The following is a 13,891-nucleotide window of genomic DNA, read 5'->3' on the forward strand; positions in this document are numbered from 1 at the left end:
AGAACTAACTCTTGGACTTAACAGTTACAGTTTTTATTTTTTCCAATTTTTATTTTCCAATTATTATTTTCTGCCTATATCCTTACAAATTATAATAATTTCTGAACCATTTTATAGTTTTTTCCCCTCACTTCTTCAGTTGCTTATCTGATTTACTTTCACTTATTCCATAACTATTGAAGGCAGTTAATTTTCCTTTTAGCAAAACTTTATACATTATTTCATTTTTACTTTTAAATATACTATAATGATTGTTTTGAATGAAACTGGACAATTTTTAATGTATTATGAGCACTTGAAAATAAATTGTGGTACGATTTTGACATAATTATTTTTTTCTTATTAACAGCTTTTATGATCTGACTTTTTCATACCTATGTGCCAAGTATCAAGAGATAGGAGTCTCTTTTCTTATACCTGTTGCTTTCTTTGTACTTTCTCCATTTTCGTTTTGATGATTTGTTACTTGATACAGTAAGACTTGCAGCAATTACATTTTCATTGTGGATTATACTCCATATGATTAAGTGCTCCTCTGTCTTCATTTAATGCTTTAGTCATATTTTCTATTCACATGGTATGTTCAACTCATTGTACTTTGTCTTTTTAAAATTATGTTGGTTTTAGTTGTTTTTTAAAAATATATTTTTATTGATTTCAGAGAGGAAGGGGGGAGAGAAAGAGAAAGAGAAAAAGAGAGAGAGAGAGAGAGAGAGAGAGAGAGAGAGAGAGAGACATCAATGATGAGAATCACTGATTAGCTGCCTTTTGTACGCCCCCCCTACTGGGGATTGAGCCCGCAACCTGGGCATGTGCCCTTGACCATAATCGAACCCAAGACCCCCCAGACCGCAGGCCGATGCTCTATGCACTGAGCCAAACCAGCTAGGGCTTGCTCTACTACTTTTGACTGAGATTCTTATAAACTGAATTTATCAACCGAAAGATGAGATGCTTTTAATTTGTGATTTGAGTATTTTCCATAAAACCACTAACAACACATAGAAGAATAAAAACATTTAAATCTGTTACCTGCACAAAATATCCTTAGCTGCTGGACTGGTGATATAAGTTGCAAATGAGTGGTAAACAGATCAACAAATGCTCCAGGATAAATAATGAAGAGAAAAATCCCAAAGCCATTAAATCGAACTTGTTCCCTAAGAAATCACATAGAGAAAGAAATTTAGCACTAGTATTGCACTTTTCAAATTAATAATGTACGTAATTTTAGTACTTCCCACTGTAGTGCAAATTCTTACTTGGAAAAACAAGTCTCTCTGGACAGTCAAAAAGTTATCCTACATATATGATTATCTAGCTATCATTTATCTCACAATTTTACAATAACGTACATATTTGGTCATCTATGAAACTGCATTTTATAAAATGAAATTCTGAAATAGGCTTTTAACTTGAAAATTCTTAGAAACAAATATGCTGAACAAACAGCTTGAAATTAGTCATATATCTACACTAATAAAAGAGAAAAATGGTAATTGGCGTACGACGCTACCGTTTTCATTGGCTAATCAGGGCTATATGCAAGTTAACTGCCATCTAAGATTGGCGGTTAACTGCCAACTAAGATTGGCGGTTAACTGCCAACTAAGATTGGCGGTTAACTGCCAACTAAGATTGGCGGTTAACTGCCAACTAAGATTGGCGGTTAACTGCCAACTAAGATTGGCGGTTAACTGCCAACTAAGATTGGCGGTTAACTGCCAACTAAGATTGGCGGTTAACTGCCAACTAAGATTGACGGTTAACTGCCAACTAAGATTGACGGTTAACTGCCAACAAGATGGCGGCTAATTTGCATATGTAGGCACAATGCAGGGAGGCGAAAGGGAAAGCAGGAAGAAGCCCCCTGCCACTGACAGTGATCGGAAACCCAGGGGGGAGCTAAGAGCTGGGGGGGGCCGCCTTTGCCCTGCCCCCCAGCCATGATCGGAGAATCAGGCGCCTTTGCCGCCCTGGCCAGTGATAGCAGGAAGTAGGGGTGGAGCCAGCGATGGGAGCTGGGCACGGTCGAAGCTGGCAGTCCCGGGAGCTAGGGGTCCCTTGCCTGGGCCTAAAGCGGAGCCCACGATCGCGGGGCCGCTGCAGCTGCGGGTCCCGCTGCCCGGGCCGGACGCCTAGACCAGAGGCGTTAGGCCTGGGCAGGGGCGGAGCCTGCAACCGCGGGGAGCTGGGGGTGCCCTGCCCAGGCCTGACACTTCTGCCGGAGGCCTCAGGCCTGGTCAAGGGGCCGATCTGGTGATTGGTGATCGGAGGGTGATGAGGGTCAACTCCTCTGGCCGAGGCATCAGGCCTGGGCGGGGGGCTGGGGGTCCCCTGTCCAGGCATGATGCCTGGGCCAGAGGCATCAGGCCTGGGCGGGGGGCGGAGCCGGGGATTGGGGGGACATGATGGTCCCCTTGCCCAGGCCTGAAGCCTGGGTCAGAGGCGTCAGGCTTGGGGGGGGGGGGTGGAGCAAGCGATCAGAGGGAGATGGGGGTCCCCTGCCCAGGCATGATTCCTGGGCCAGAGGCCTCAGGCCTGGGTGGGGGCCAGAGCCAGTGATCGGGGGGAGATGGGGGTCCCCTGTCCAAGCCTGACACCTCTGGCGGAGGCGTCAGGCCTGGGCAAGGGGCCGATCAGGCGATTGGAGGGTGATGGGGGTCTACGCCTCTGGCCGAGGCATCAGGCCTGGGTGAGGGCGGAGCCAGTGATGGGGGGGTAGTGGGGGGTCCCCTGCCCAGGCCTGACGCCTGGGCCAGAGGCATCAGGCCTGGGCGGGGGGCGGAACCAGTGATGGGGGGAAATGAGGGTCCCCTGCCCAGGCCTGACACCTCTGTCAGAGGCGTCAGGCCTGGGCAAGGGGCCGATCAGGCGATCGGAGGGTGATGGGGGTCAATGCCTGAGGGCTCCCAGTATGTGAGAGGGGGCAGGCTGGGCTGAGGGACACTCTCCCCCCCCCCCCCAAACCCAGTGCACGAATTTCGTGCACCGGGCCCCTAGTGTGTATGTGTGTGTGTGTGTATATATATATATATATATATATATATATATATATATATATAAAGAAAAGTTTAATATTTCTATGAGAAACTAAATAAAAAACATTTTTATGGTTTAGTCTGAATTATTTTCCGAGGACACAGTAGAAAATATAATTCAATTACATTATCTAAATATTTATATTTGTCTTAGCTTTTATATTACTAGTATTTTTTTTTGTTAATCCTCACTCGAGGATATTTTTCCATTGATTTTTAGAAAGAGTAGAAGGGAGGTGGAGAGACAGAGAGAAACAAACATCTATGTCAGAGAGAGACACATTGATTGGTTGCCTCCCACACATGCCCCGACCAAGACTGAGGAATGAGCCTACAACCAAGGTACGTGCCTGCCCTCGACCAGAATTGAACTCAGGATCCTTCAGTACGCGGGCTGACACTATCCATTGAGCCAAACTTGCTAGGGCTGTCTGTGCTATTATAAATGAACGTAGAGGTTTATTCACATTAAACGAGGTACTGTTAAAAATGCATTATGCTCAGACTTTCCTTAGGAGAACTATATATCAATTCATTCTCTAAAAATGGAATTATACTTAACAGCCTCCTAAGACCAAATAGTTACTCTGAAAAAAGCACTATATAAATACACTGTGCTATCACTTAGTACTAAATACATCAGAGGACTGTATAATTCACTTTATATCAGCAGTTGTGATTTTATAAAAAAAAAATTAACCAGCCCTGACCAGTTTGGAACAGTGGCTAGAGCGTTGGCCTGCGGACTGAAGGGTCCCAGGTTCGATTCCGGTCAAGGGCATGTACCTTGGTTGCGGGCACATCCCCAGTGGGGAGTGTGAAGGAGGCAGCTGATCGATGTTTCTCTCTCATCGATGTTTCCAACTCTCTATCCCTCTCCCTTCCTCTCTGTAAAAAATCAATAAAATATATTTTTAAAAAAATTAACCACATTATACTGTGAATTATTAAACTGTTAATAACAATTGTTTTATATGTAAAACCCTTAGGGCTGCAAGTCTAAAAATGTGGAAGCAAAGGTGAAAGAGATTTTAAAAAAGGGCAGCCACCCACTTAAACCACTACATAGCACGTCTGTGTAGCAGTATGTGATCTGTCAAGATGAGGGTTTATTGCCAATCTATAGACTCTTTTTCATAAGCAAGTGGAAAGTAATAAGTGATTAAATCTTCTCATCTAACACCTTTAATCAGGTCCATACACCGAACGGATAAAACACATCCCCATCAGCATGTGTACTCCTTATGGCAGTAATTATCAGTGGGAGTGAAGGGGAGTTGTGACTCACCTTCTCGCCCATCATGATTTTATAGGTTTAGGATCCTTTAAAATAGCTATAATCATGATACATTTGGGTAGTCACAACAAAAAGAGGGCATGATACTTGAAGGAAGTCCCAGTTCTCATCCTCCCTTATCTTCTTCAGTGTTTCAATAGGCTATGAAATTTGTTAACAAACCCAGAGCTTTCAATGTTCTTGCTCTAGTTAGCAGAGGCCATGAGTTAAAGCAGGAAAGTATTTCAACGGATAAGCCAAACAAAGTACTAAGAAAGCAATGCAAAGGTATCATTCTGACCCAATGATGAATAGAAAGATTAGGTTTCAGGATTAGATGAAAATCATGAAGCACCATGAGGATATAACCATGCTGATAGAAGGCAAAGGATAGAAAGACCCAGATTATAGTTATACATACGGTTAACTGAGCATATTCATTAATATATAAATCTCCTCTGCAAAAGAGAAGGTACCTCAATAATTACGGATAAAACTGGGTAGCATGCACAGAAAGAAAAATATCAAATGTAGCAGATTTTAGTAATAAAATCTCCTAAATGCAAGCTGCTTTGCATGTAGTAGAAATAAAAAGGTAAATATCATTACCTAATGGCTGCTATCCCGTGTCCAATTTCATGTACAACACCACTAATGAGGACGGCAGCGAAGAAATATGTCAGTTGATTGACGGGTAAATTTATACCAGGAACCTATAAATTTCATAGACACAATGATAAGCACACACTTGGGTAGCAAGAGAACATGATGTTCACTTTGTAATAAAGCTTGAACTTCGAAGCTGATAGTTCTATAAACTAAAAATAATGTGAATATCAATGGTTCATTTTTTCATTTCTATCATAATAAAAGTAAAAACACCAGTCATTTTTTGAAGTAGGCAGCTTTTGAATTAAGCAAAATACCAATCTAAAGAGAAAAGGAAACACCAGGTTAAAAAGCTGAAATTTTAGCTTCCTGTAGTTTTCACTACCGGAAAGAATTAGAGAGCCTGGCAAAGTGCCAGGGGCCAGGGACTGTGGAGCGACATTGAAGGAGTCAGCTGGAAGCCTGATTTGGGAATTCTTGTTACAATTCCTAGTTCTTCCTCTATTCCCCTATATTGTTATTGCAGGGTTCCAAGTACTTATGTGAGTAATATAGGATATCCCCACCCCCATCAATGAATTTCCTTTTAGTATTCTCAAGTTATATGAGAGATGTTAATTAAAGGTAGTGTAATAAAGCGCCTTGTTGGTGTGGGAGCACTATACCTTCCATAACTTTGATTGTATCAGTTTGTCCAGTACATGGGTAGGAGCAAAGTGATACATAAATATTGTATTAAAATTGAAATTTAATGCAGAAGGTACGGCATTTGGAACATTCGTACATATTAAGGACCTGGGAAGAATCAAGAGTTGTCTTGTGCCCTAACCGGCTTGGCTCAGTGGATAGAGCGTTGGCCTGCCAACCAAAGGGTCCTGGGTTCGATTCCAGTCAAGGGCACGAACCTTGGATGTAGACTCCTCCATAGCCTGGGCCCTGGTTGGGGCTCCTGCAGGAGGCAACCAATCAATGTGTTTATGTTTCTGTCTGTCTTTCCCTCTGTCTTCCACTCTCCCTAAAATTCAATGGAAAAATATCCTCAGGTGAGTATTAACAACAACAAAAAGTTGTCTTGCAAACATGTGCTCCTAAGATGTTGTATAGATATAAATCATTGCATACACAAGGGAAGTTTGCGATTTAAGGGCTGTGTGACAAATTATTTTTTTTTTCATTTTATTTTTAAAAAATATATATTTTTATTGATTTCAGGGAGGAAGGGAGAGGGAGAGATAGAAACATCAATGATGAGAGAGAATCACTGATTGGCTGCCTCCTGCCCCCCACGTTGGGGAACAAGCCCATAACCCGGGCATGTGCCCTTGACTGGAATTGAACCTGGGACCCTTCAGTCCACAGGCTGATGCTCTATCCACTGAGCCAAACCAGCTAGGGCTCATTTTATTTTTTAAATATACTTTTCATTGTTGATAGTATCACAGATATCTCCCATTTTACCCTCCTTTACCCCCCTCTAAATTATTTTTTAGATACCCAAGAATCTGCTCATAAGATAAATAATCACTCCCAAGTTATGTTAATTATCAAGGAGAGATTCTATAAATTAGGCTAAGTGGGGCCGACCAGGCATCAATACTATACTGAGCATCTATTTCTCACAGTCCAGGAGTTGGGACCCTGAAGGTATTCTTCTGGAGAAAATTCCTCCTTTCTATTATTAGTTACTGTTTTAAGTTAATTATAAAATACTAGAGGCCTGGTGCACAACATTCGTTCACTGGGGGGTGGGGTTCCCTCAGCCCAGCCTGCCCCTCTCACAGTCCGGGAGCCCTCAGTGGATGTCCTACTGACGGCCACAGTCTGGCAGCAGAGGCTCAGAGCAGGCGTCCCGTGTGTGTGTGTGTGTGTGTGTGTGTGTGTGTGTGTGTGTGTGTGTCTGCTGGGGGCGTGCCCCCAGCCACATCGGAGGCTCCAAGCAGGCACCCCGTGTGTGTGTGTGTGTGTGTGTGTCCCTGCTGGGGGCGTGCCCCCAGCTGTGTAGGAGGCTCAGAGCAGTCGCCCTGTGTGTGTATATGTGTGTCTGTGTCTGCTGCGGGCCTGCCCCCAGCCACACTGTGGAGGCTTGGAGCAGGCGCCCTTCTGTGTTGATCTCTCAGGCTCCTGGCCTCCACTGTGTGTTGTTCTCTCCCTTGAGCTGGGGCCAGGGTGGGGTGCTGCCTGCAGGCCACGCTTTCCTGCTTACGGATCACTGTGGAGACCTGGGGGCAGGCCCTCCTGGGTGCTGCCTGTAGGCAGCGCTTTCCTGCTCACGGATCGCTGCTGCCGGATCGCCATGGCAACCCCGGAGCGAGCCCTGCTGGGTGCTGCCTGAAGGCTGCACTTTCCTGCTCGTAGATTGCCACCGCGACCGGGGAGCAGGCCCTGCTGGTTGCTGCCTGCAGGCAGCGCTTTTCTGCTCACGGATCGCCACGGCGACCCAGGAGTAGGCCCTCCTGGGTGCTGCCTGCAGGCAGTGCTTTCCTACTCGGGGATTGCCACAGTGACCCGGGAGCTGGCTCTGCTGGATGCCTGCGGGCAGCGCTTTCCTGCTCACAGATCACCGCTGGCGGATCGGCATGGCAACCCGGGAGCAGGCCCTCCTGGGAGGCCTGGATGGCAGCGGGGTGGCGGATTGCCCTGCCGCCCCTGGTTGCACAGGGGAGGCCAGGATGGTGGCCAGCGGTGGATCGTGCTATCCTGCCCCGCCTGCAGTATGCAAATTTAACGGCCATTTTTGTTGGGTTAATTTGCATACTCTTCTGATTGGCTGATGGGCATAGTGAAGGTACAGTCAATTAGCACTGTTGTCTTTTATTAGTGTAGATGTCTAAAGCAGGAAAACTTGAAAACTGAAAAGATAAAGAGAAGCCTATAATCTTGCTCCCAGAACACAAATAAAAAACCATTCTCAATGTTTTAATGCAGTCTTTCTATCTTGTTATGTACACATATTTTTTTAAATTGTGCTTTTATTATAAATACTAAAGGCCCAGTGCATGAAATTCATGCACTTGGGGGGGGGATGGAGGATGGGGAGGGAGGGCTCAGCTCAGCCTGCAAGCTCTTGCAGTCCGGGAGCCCCGTGATAGATTGCCCTGCAGAGGGAGGCCCCGCCCACCTAGCTGCAGTGCCGCCGGCTGGGTAGCCTGGGCCTCCCTCTTTGGGGTGATTAATTGCAGGGCTCCGCAATTAATAGCCCCACAGAGGGAGGCTCCGCTCGCCTGGCCGGGGCTCCGTGATTGATCGCCCTGAAGAGAGAGGCCCCACCCACCCGCTGCAGCCCACTGGTCAGTGACCTGGGCTTCCCTCTTTGGGGCAATTGATTGCGGAGCCCCCTGATCAATCACCCCGAAGAGGGTACCTGGGCCTCCCTCTTTGGGGCAATTGTCCTGCCAGCTGGTGGCCTGAGCCTCCCTCTGTGGGGTAATTGTGGGGTGATGGCGGGGTTCCCTGACCAATTGAATCACACCCACCTTGGCTGGCCTGGCACCAGTGTGTGTCATAGTGTGGTTGTCCGGACAGTCATTTTGCTATTCTATTTGCATATTATGGTTTTATTATTATAGACTAGTGTCCCTCAGCCCAGCCTGCATCCTCTCCAATCAGGGACACCTCGGGCCTAAACCGTCAGTCGGACATCCTTCTCGCAATCTGGGACCGCTGGCTTCTAACCGCTCACCTGCCTGCTGGCCTGGTCCCCCCAACTGCCCTCCCCTGCTGGCCTGATCGCCCCCAACTGCCCTCCCCTGCTGGTCTGGTCCCCCACTGCCGGGGTCCAACCCCAGCAGGTCCAGGGGTCCCCAAAGGTGTGGACGGAGTCGGCGAAGAAGGAATGACACGGAGACCGTGTTCAGTTGATCAGCAGCCTAGCCTGGATCTCCAGCCAGGATCTCCAGCCAAGTTCTGGTCTGGATCTCCAGCGAAGTTCTGCTCTGGATCTCCAGCGAAGTTCTGGTTAGGATCTCCAGCCAGGTTCTGTGTCCATGTTCTCTTGCTAGGTTCTCCAGGTTCTCCAGCCAGGTTCTGTAGCCATGTTCCCTTGCTAGGTTCTCCAGCCAGGTTCTGTCCAGGTTCTCCAGCCAGGTTCAGTCACCAGGTTCTAGTCAGGTTCTCTTGCCAATTTCTGTAGTCAGGTTCAGTCCAGGATCTTTTGCCATGTTCTCTCCAGCGAAGTTCTTCTGTCTCTAGAGAACGTTCTGTGTAGGTTCTGTGCCTCCTGGTTCTGTCTTCTTCTTAGTTCTGTATTCCAAGTTCTGTGTCTTGCTGTCTTGTTACAACTGTATTTATACCAGTTGATTCAATCCTATCAATCTCTATTACAAAGGTTAGGGTGTTTCTTATCTCCATTCCAGGGAGTAAAGATTATGTAGCTTAAGCATGATTGTTCATAGTTAAAGTGATTAATTACCCACCTGGCACTTAGTTAAGGGGTTTTATTCCCTCCCTAACTTCAGGGGAAAATCCCTACCTGGGGAAACAACCTTTCTCAGAGAGGAGACCTTGGTTAAAACACAGTGCCAAGAAGGTGAGCAAACATATTAAGAACAGTATGCCATATATGCCAGGTCCCTTGAAACAGCAAGCATGGACCGGCTCCCGGCACCCCACAAATGCCCTCCACTGCTGGCCTGATCCCTCCCAAAATGCCCTCCCCTGCAGGCCTGATTGCCCACAACTGCCCTCCCCTGCCGGCCTGGTCCCCCCAACTGCCCTCCCTTTCAGGCCTGGTCCCTCCCAAATGCCCTCCCATGCTGGCCATCTTGTGGCGGCCATCTTGTGTCTACACAGGGGTGAGGGCCAGAGAACCTGCAACCAAGATACGTGCCCTTGACCAGAATCAAACCCAGGACTATTCAGTCTGCAGGCTGATGCAAAGCCGGCTAGGACTAAGTTTTTGCTCTTATAAATACTATAATAAACATACTTGGATACATATATCCAAATATTTTTGGGGATAAAATATTAGACAAGCATGGTTGGTTCAGGTTCCAGAGAAATATTATTTTGGTTAGACAGTCTGCCTCCATCACTAAATAGCTAAGTGACCTGGAGGAAATTTGATTATTTCCCCAACACTTCAATTCCCTCATCATTAAAATGGAAACAACCACATTTATATAAGAGAGTAATTTTAAGGATTATATGAGATAATCCTTGTCCAATGTTTAAAAGTATGCCTCACAGAGAGGGTAACAAATGCTATTATAACACAAAATCTAAAGGACTTTCATACATATCAAACTGCTAACAGCGGACACTTCCATAACTTGGACAAGCTCATTTTATTCAAATCGGCAATTTGACAGAAATAAAAAGCATCCCACCCTAGATGGTTTGGGTCAGGAAATAGAGTGTTGGCCTGCAGACCAAAGGGTCCCAGGTTCGATTCCGATCAAGGGCACATACCTCGGTTGCAGGCTCCTCCCCAGCCTGGGCCCTGGTCGGGGTGCGTGCAGGAGGCAACCAATCAATGTGTTTCTCTCACATCGATGTTTCTCTCTGTCTTTCCCTCTCTTCCACTCTCCCTAAAAAATTCAATGGAAAAATATCCTCGGGTGAGGATTAAAAAAAAAAAAGCATCCCATTGTTTGATGTGTATTTCTTTGATCATTATTAAAGCTGCACTTTCCCCCTACTTCTGACACCTGATATGTCTTTTGAGGGTAGCCTATTCATGACTTGCCTATTTTTTTCTCTTAGAGTATTCATATTTTTCTTATTGATCTGTAAGATAACTTTGAATATTAATTACCAGTCCTCTGTAATACATCACAAATATATTTACAAGTTTCTTTGCCTTTTATTTAGTTTTTTTTGATATATAAAAGTTATGTAGCCGAAACCGGTTTGGCTCAGTGGATAGAGCGTCGGCCTGCGGACTGAGAGGTCCCGGGTTCGATTCCGGTCGGGGGCATGTACCTGGGTTGCGGGCACATCCCCGGTGGGGGATGTGCAAGAGGCAGCTGATCGATGTTTCTCTCTCATCGATGTTTCTAACTCTCTCTATCTCTCTCCCTTCCTCTCTGTGAAAAATCAATAAAATATATTTAAAAAAAAAAAAAAAAGTTATGTAATCAAATCTATCAATAATCCTGTTTTCTGCCATTAGTTTTATGCTTGTCTTCCTTATTCTGTGTTCATATAAAAAGAAACCTGTTTTTTTCTTTTCAAGATCTTTTATGATTTCATGTTTTAATTTTAATTCATTCGATTTTAATTTATTTTTACGTACAACAGAGGAATTTCACTTTTATAATTTTTAAAAATATATATATTTTATTGATTTTTTACAGAGAGGAAGGAAGAGGGATAGAAAGTTATAAACATCGATGAGAGAGAAACATCAATCAGCTGCCTCCTGCACACCTCCTACTGGGGATGTGCCTGCAACCAAGGTACATGCCCTTGACCGGAATCGAACCTGGGACCTTTCAGTCCGTAGGCCGATGCTCTATCCACTGAATCAAACCAGTTAGGGCAGGAATTTCACTTTTAAGTCCCCTTTAGTAACTGAGGAGGAGATTCAAACCATGCTGCATGGACAGCTTTCTAAATTCATTAGTAATTCCAAGTGTCTAAATGGCCTCCACGGCACAAAAACTGGATTATCATGTCGCGACAGCAAGCACCATTAACTATTATTGCCTGAGCAGCAGCATTTCGGTCATGGAAAATTTCAACAAAAGAGTGCGTATGTGCCAGCAAAGCCGTGGAGGCCATTTACCTGATATGCTATTCCATATATAACCCTATACTGTATACTTTATGAATCAATAAAAAATTTACAATTTTTAATTATAAACCTGTGTTTTCTATCAAAATTACTTCTTGCGTGAATTTTGGGACACCCTTTATTTATATAGGGCATATAATCGAGTTACATCTTATTGGTCATGTCACATAACAATGTTGAGTCTGACTGTTTAATTTTTGGCATCAGACATACTTATATACAAGTACAGGCACCTGATTTTTTAAAAAGTTACTTTGGAGCAAAAGGGTAGGTAATTATTATTATTATTTTGGTAAATCGATTAAAATTATACTTACATTTTTTGCCAAATTGACAAAAATATATATTTTTCGGTGTGCCGCAGAATTTCAGTAATCATTGATGTGTGCCATGAGATGAAAAAGGTTGAAAATCGCTGCAATAGGACATTAGTTCTTTCTCTTTATTATTTTATAGATGTAACGATGAGCTAAGGTAAGGATCTGAGCATGAGATTATACCAACAGATGGTAGGTCTTATTTGCTAAGCAAGAGTGCGCAACTGCCCATCTGTCTTGGCCGTGATCAAACAGGGTATTAGATGTACCAGAATACTGATCTCTCAACAACAGAGTGCCAGGTTTGGGGGAATTAATACTGAACCAGACTGTACGGAATTATAAGGTAAACGGAAAGTATGTTCTCTAAGCTACCAGAGCTCATATCAAAGTCAGGAGATAATAACATTCTTAAACGTATACATAAATATGCACGGCGGACTACAGAGGGCAGTTGACTTCTTGCTTGTTCCAAAGCATGTCTGAGCTCTATGAATAAAATGAAAAGCAAAAGGAAGAAATTATTTCTTCTTTTCACAACATTTTGCCATTCTACTCCGAGCAGGCAGAAAGGACAATGGTCATATTTTCTCCAAATCTGCTTCTTTCTCTACTTGGCAAACAGTAACTAATTGAATAGCCTGAGAGTTATCCTAAACTCTTCCTTCTTCAGCCTCACATTCAATTAATGGCCAAGGCCTGAGAACTCCACTCCAGAAGATACCTTGAATCTACCCCCTTCATTCTACTTAACACTAATTTAGTTTAGATCTTTATCACTTCTAACATGAATTATTCCAACTGTCCTCTTAAATGGTTTCCCCATCTTACCTACTTTGGTTCATTTTATCTATAGGTAAAATCAAAACTTCTTAGAATGGCCCTTCCTAACCCAGATCCTACCTATATCTCCCATCTTATCTCCTGTACCGTACACCTTCCGCCATATACTTCCTAGACATAGGTCAAAGTTACTTTATAGCTACTTGAAGAATTATTGGTCTTTCTTAAGTGAGTAGAGCATGATGGCTCTGAGGTCAGTGGTGGATGAGTGACGGACCCCCTCTCCATTTCCTAGCTGTGACCATAGGCAAGTTACTTAACATCTCTCTACACTGGTTTTCTCATCTGTGAAACTTATCTCCAGATTGTTACAAGAATAAAATAAAATGGGCACAAAAACCTCACACAGGAAGCACTGTATATTAACTAGGTTTTATTATTACTATTATTTCCTTCACCTTTCCATGTTACACAGTTTCCTCTGTTACTGGGATGCTCAATTGCCATCTTCCTTTCCCAGGCTATGTGGATTCTCTTCACCCTTCTCTACTCTCTCCCCAGAGGCAGGCCCATTTCAGCACGCCTTCTGTCCCCATAGCACCTTATGCTCTGTCCAACTGTAGCACAATCATAGCAGCTCTCCCTCTAAACTAAAACCTACATGACTGCTAGGATTGGATTTTGTTCCCTGTATAAGCAGGACTCAACATAGGCTCAACAGGCAGAATACATGCATCAAATGTTTGCTGAAGAAACAAGTCATCTCATTCAAGGCCTCATCTGGAAAATTAACCTCTTTTAACCTCTAAGAAAGAGCTATTACCATAGGAGAGATTCTTTTTTAAAAAAATATTTGTATTGATTTCAGAGAGGGAGAGGGAGAGGAAGAGAGAGACAGAAACATCAATGATGACAGAGAATCACTGATCGACTGCCTCCTGCACGCCCCCCACTGGGGATCAAGCCTGCAACCAGGCATGTGCCCTTGACAGGAATTGAACCCGAGATCCTCTAGTCCACAGGTCAATGCACTGTCCACTGAGCCAAACTGGCTAGGGCATAGGAGAGATTCTTTATCATTCACTATAAATGACTTCTAAATTTTCCCATAGTGACTCAGCTTATAGAAGCC

The 13,891-nt window shown here is 44.4% G+C and overlaps 1 protein-coding gene across 2 annotated transcripts in view; it reads right to left on the reverse strand.

The window, feature by feature from the left end:
• Window positions 1-13,891, reverse strand: part of MBTPS2 (membrane bound transcription factor peptidase, site 2) — a 58,616-nt gene that overhangs the window by 33,558 nt on the left and 11,167 nt on the right. For both annotated transcript variants that reach the window (XM_036305074.1, XM_036305073.1), the window contains 2 exons: window positions 4,927-5,030; window positions 1,033-1,160 (listed from right to left, as the gene is read on the reverse strand). In XM_036305074.1, the coding sequence (XP_036160967.1) occupies window positions 1,033-1,160; window positions 4,927-5,030 (232 nt within the window). The remainder of the gene's footprint in view (window positions 1-1,032; window positions 1,161-4,926; window positions 5,031-13,891) is intronic.

The sequence above is a fragment of the Myotis myotis genome, unplaced genomic scaffold (genome assembly GCF_014108235.1).
Source record: "Myotis myotis isolate mMyoMyo1 unplaced genomic scaffold, mMyoMyo1.p scaffold_m19_p_4, whole genome shotgun sequence".
Classification (NCBI taxonomy): Eukaryota; Metazoa; Chordata; class Mammalia; order Chiroptera; family Vespertilionidae; genus Myotis; species Myotis myotis.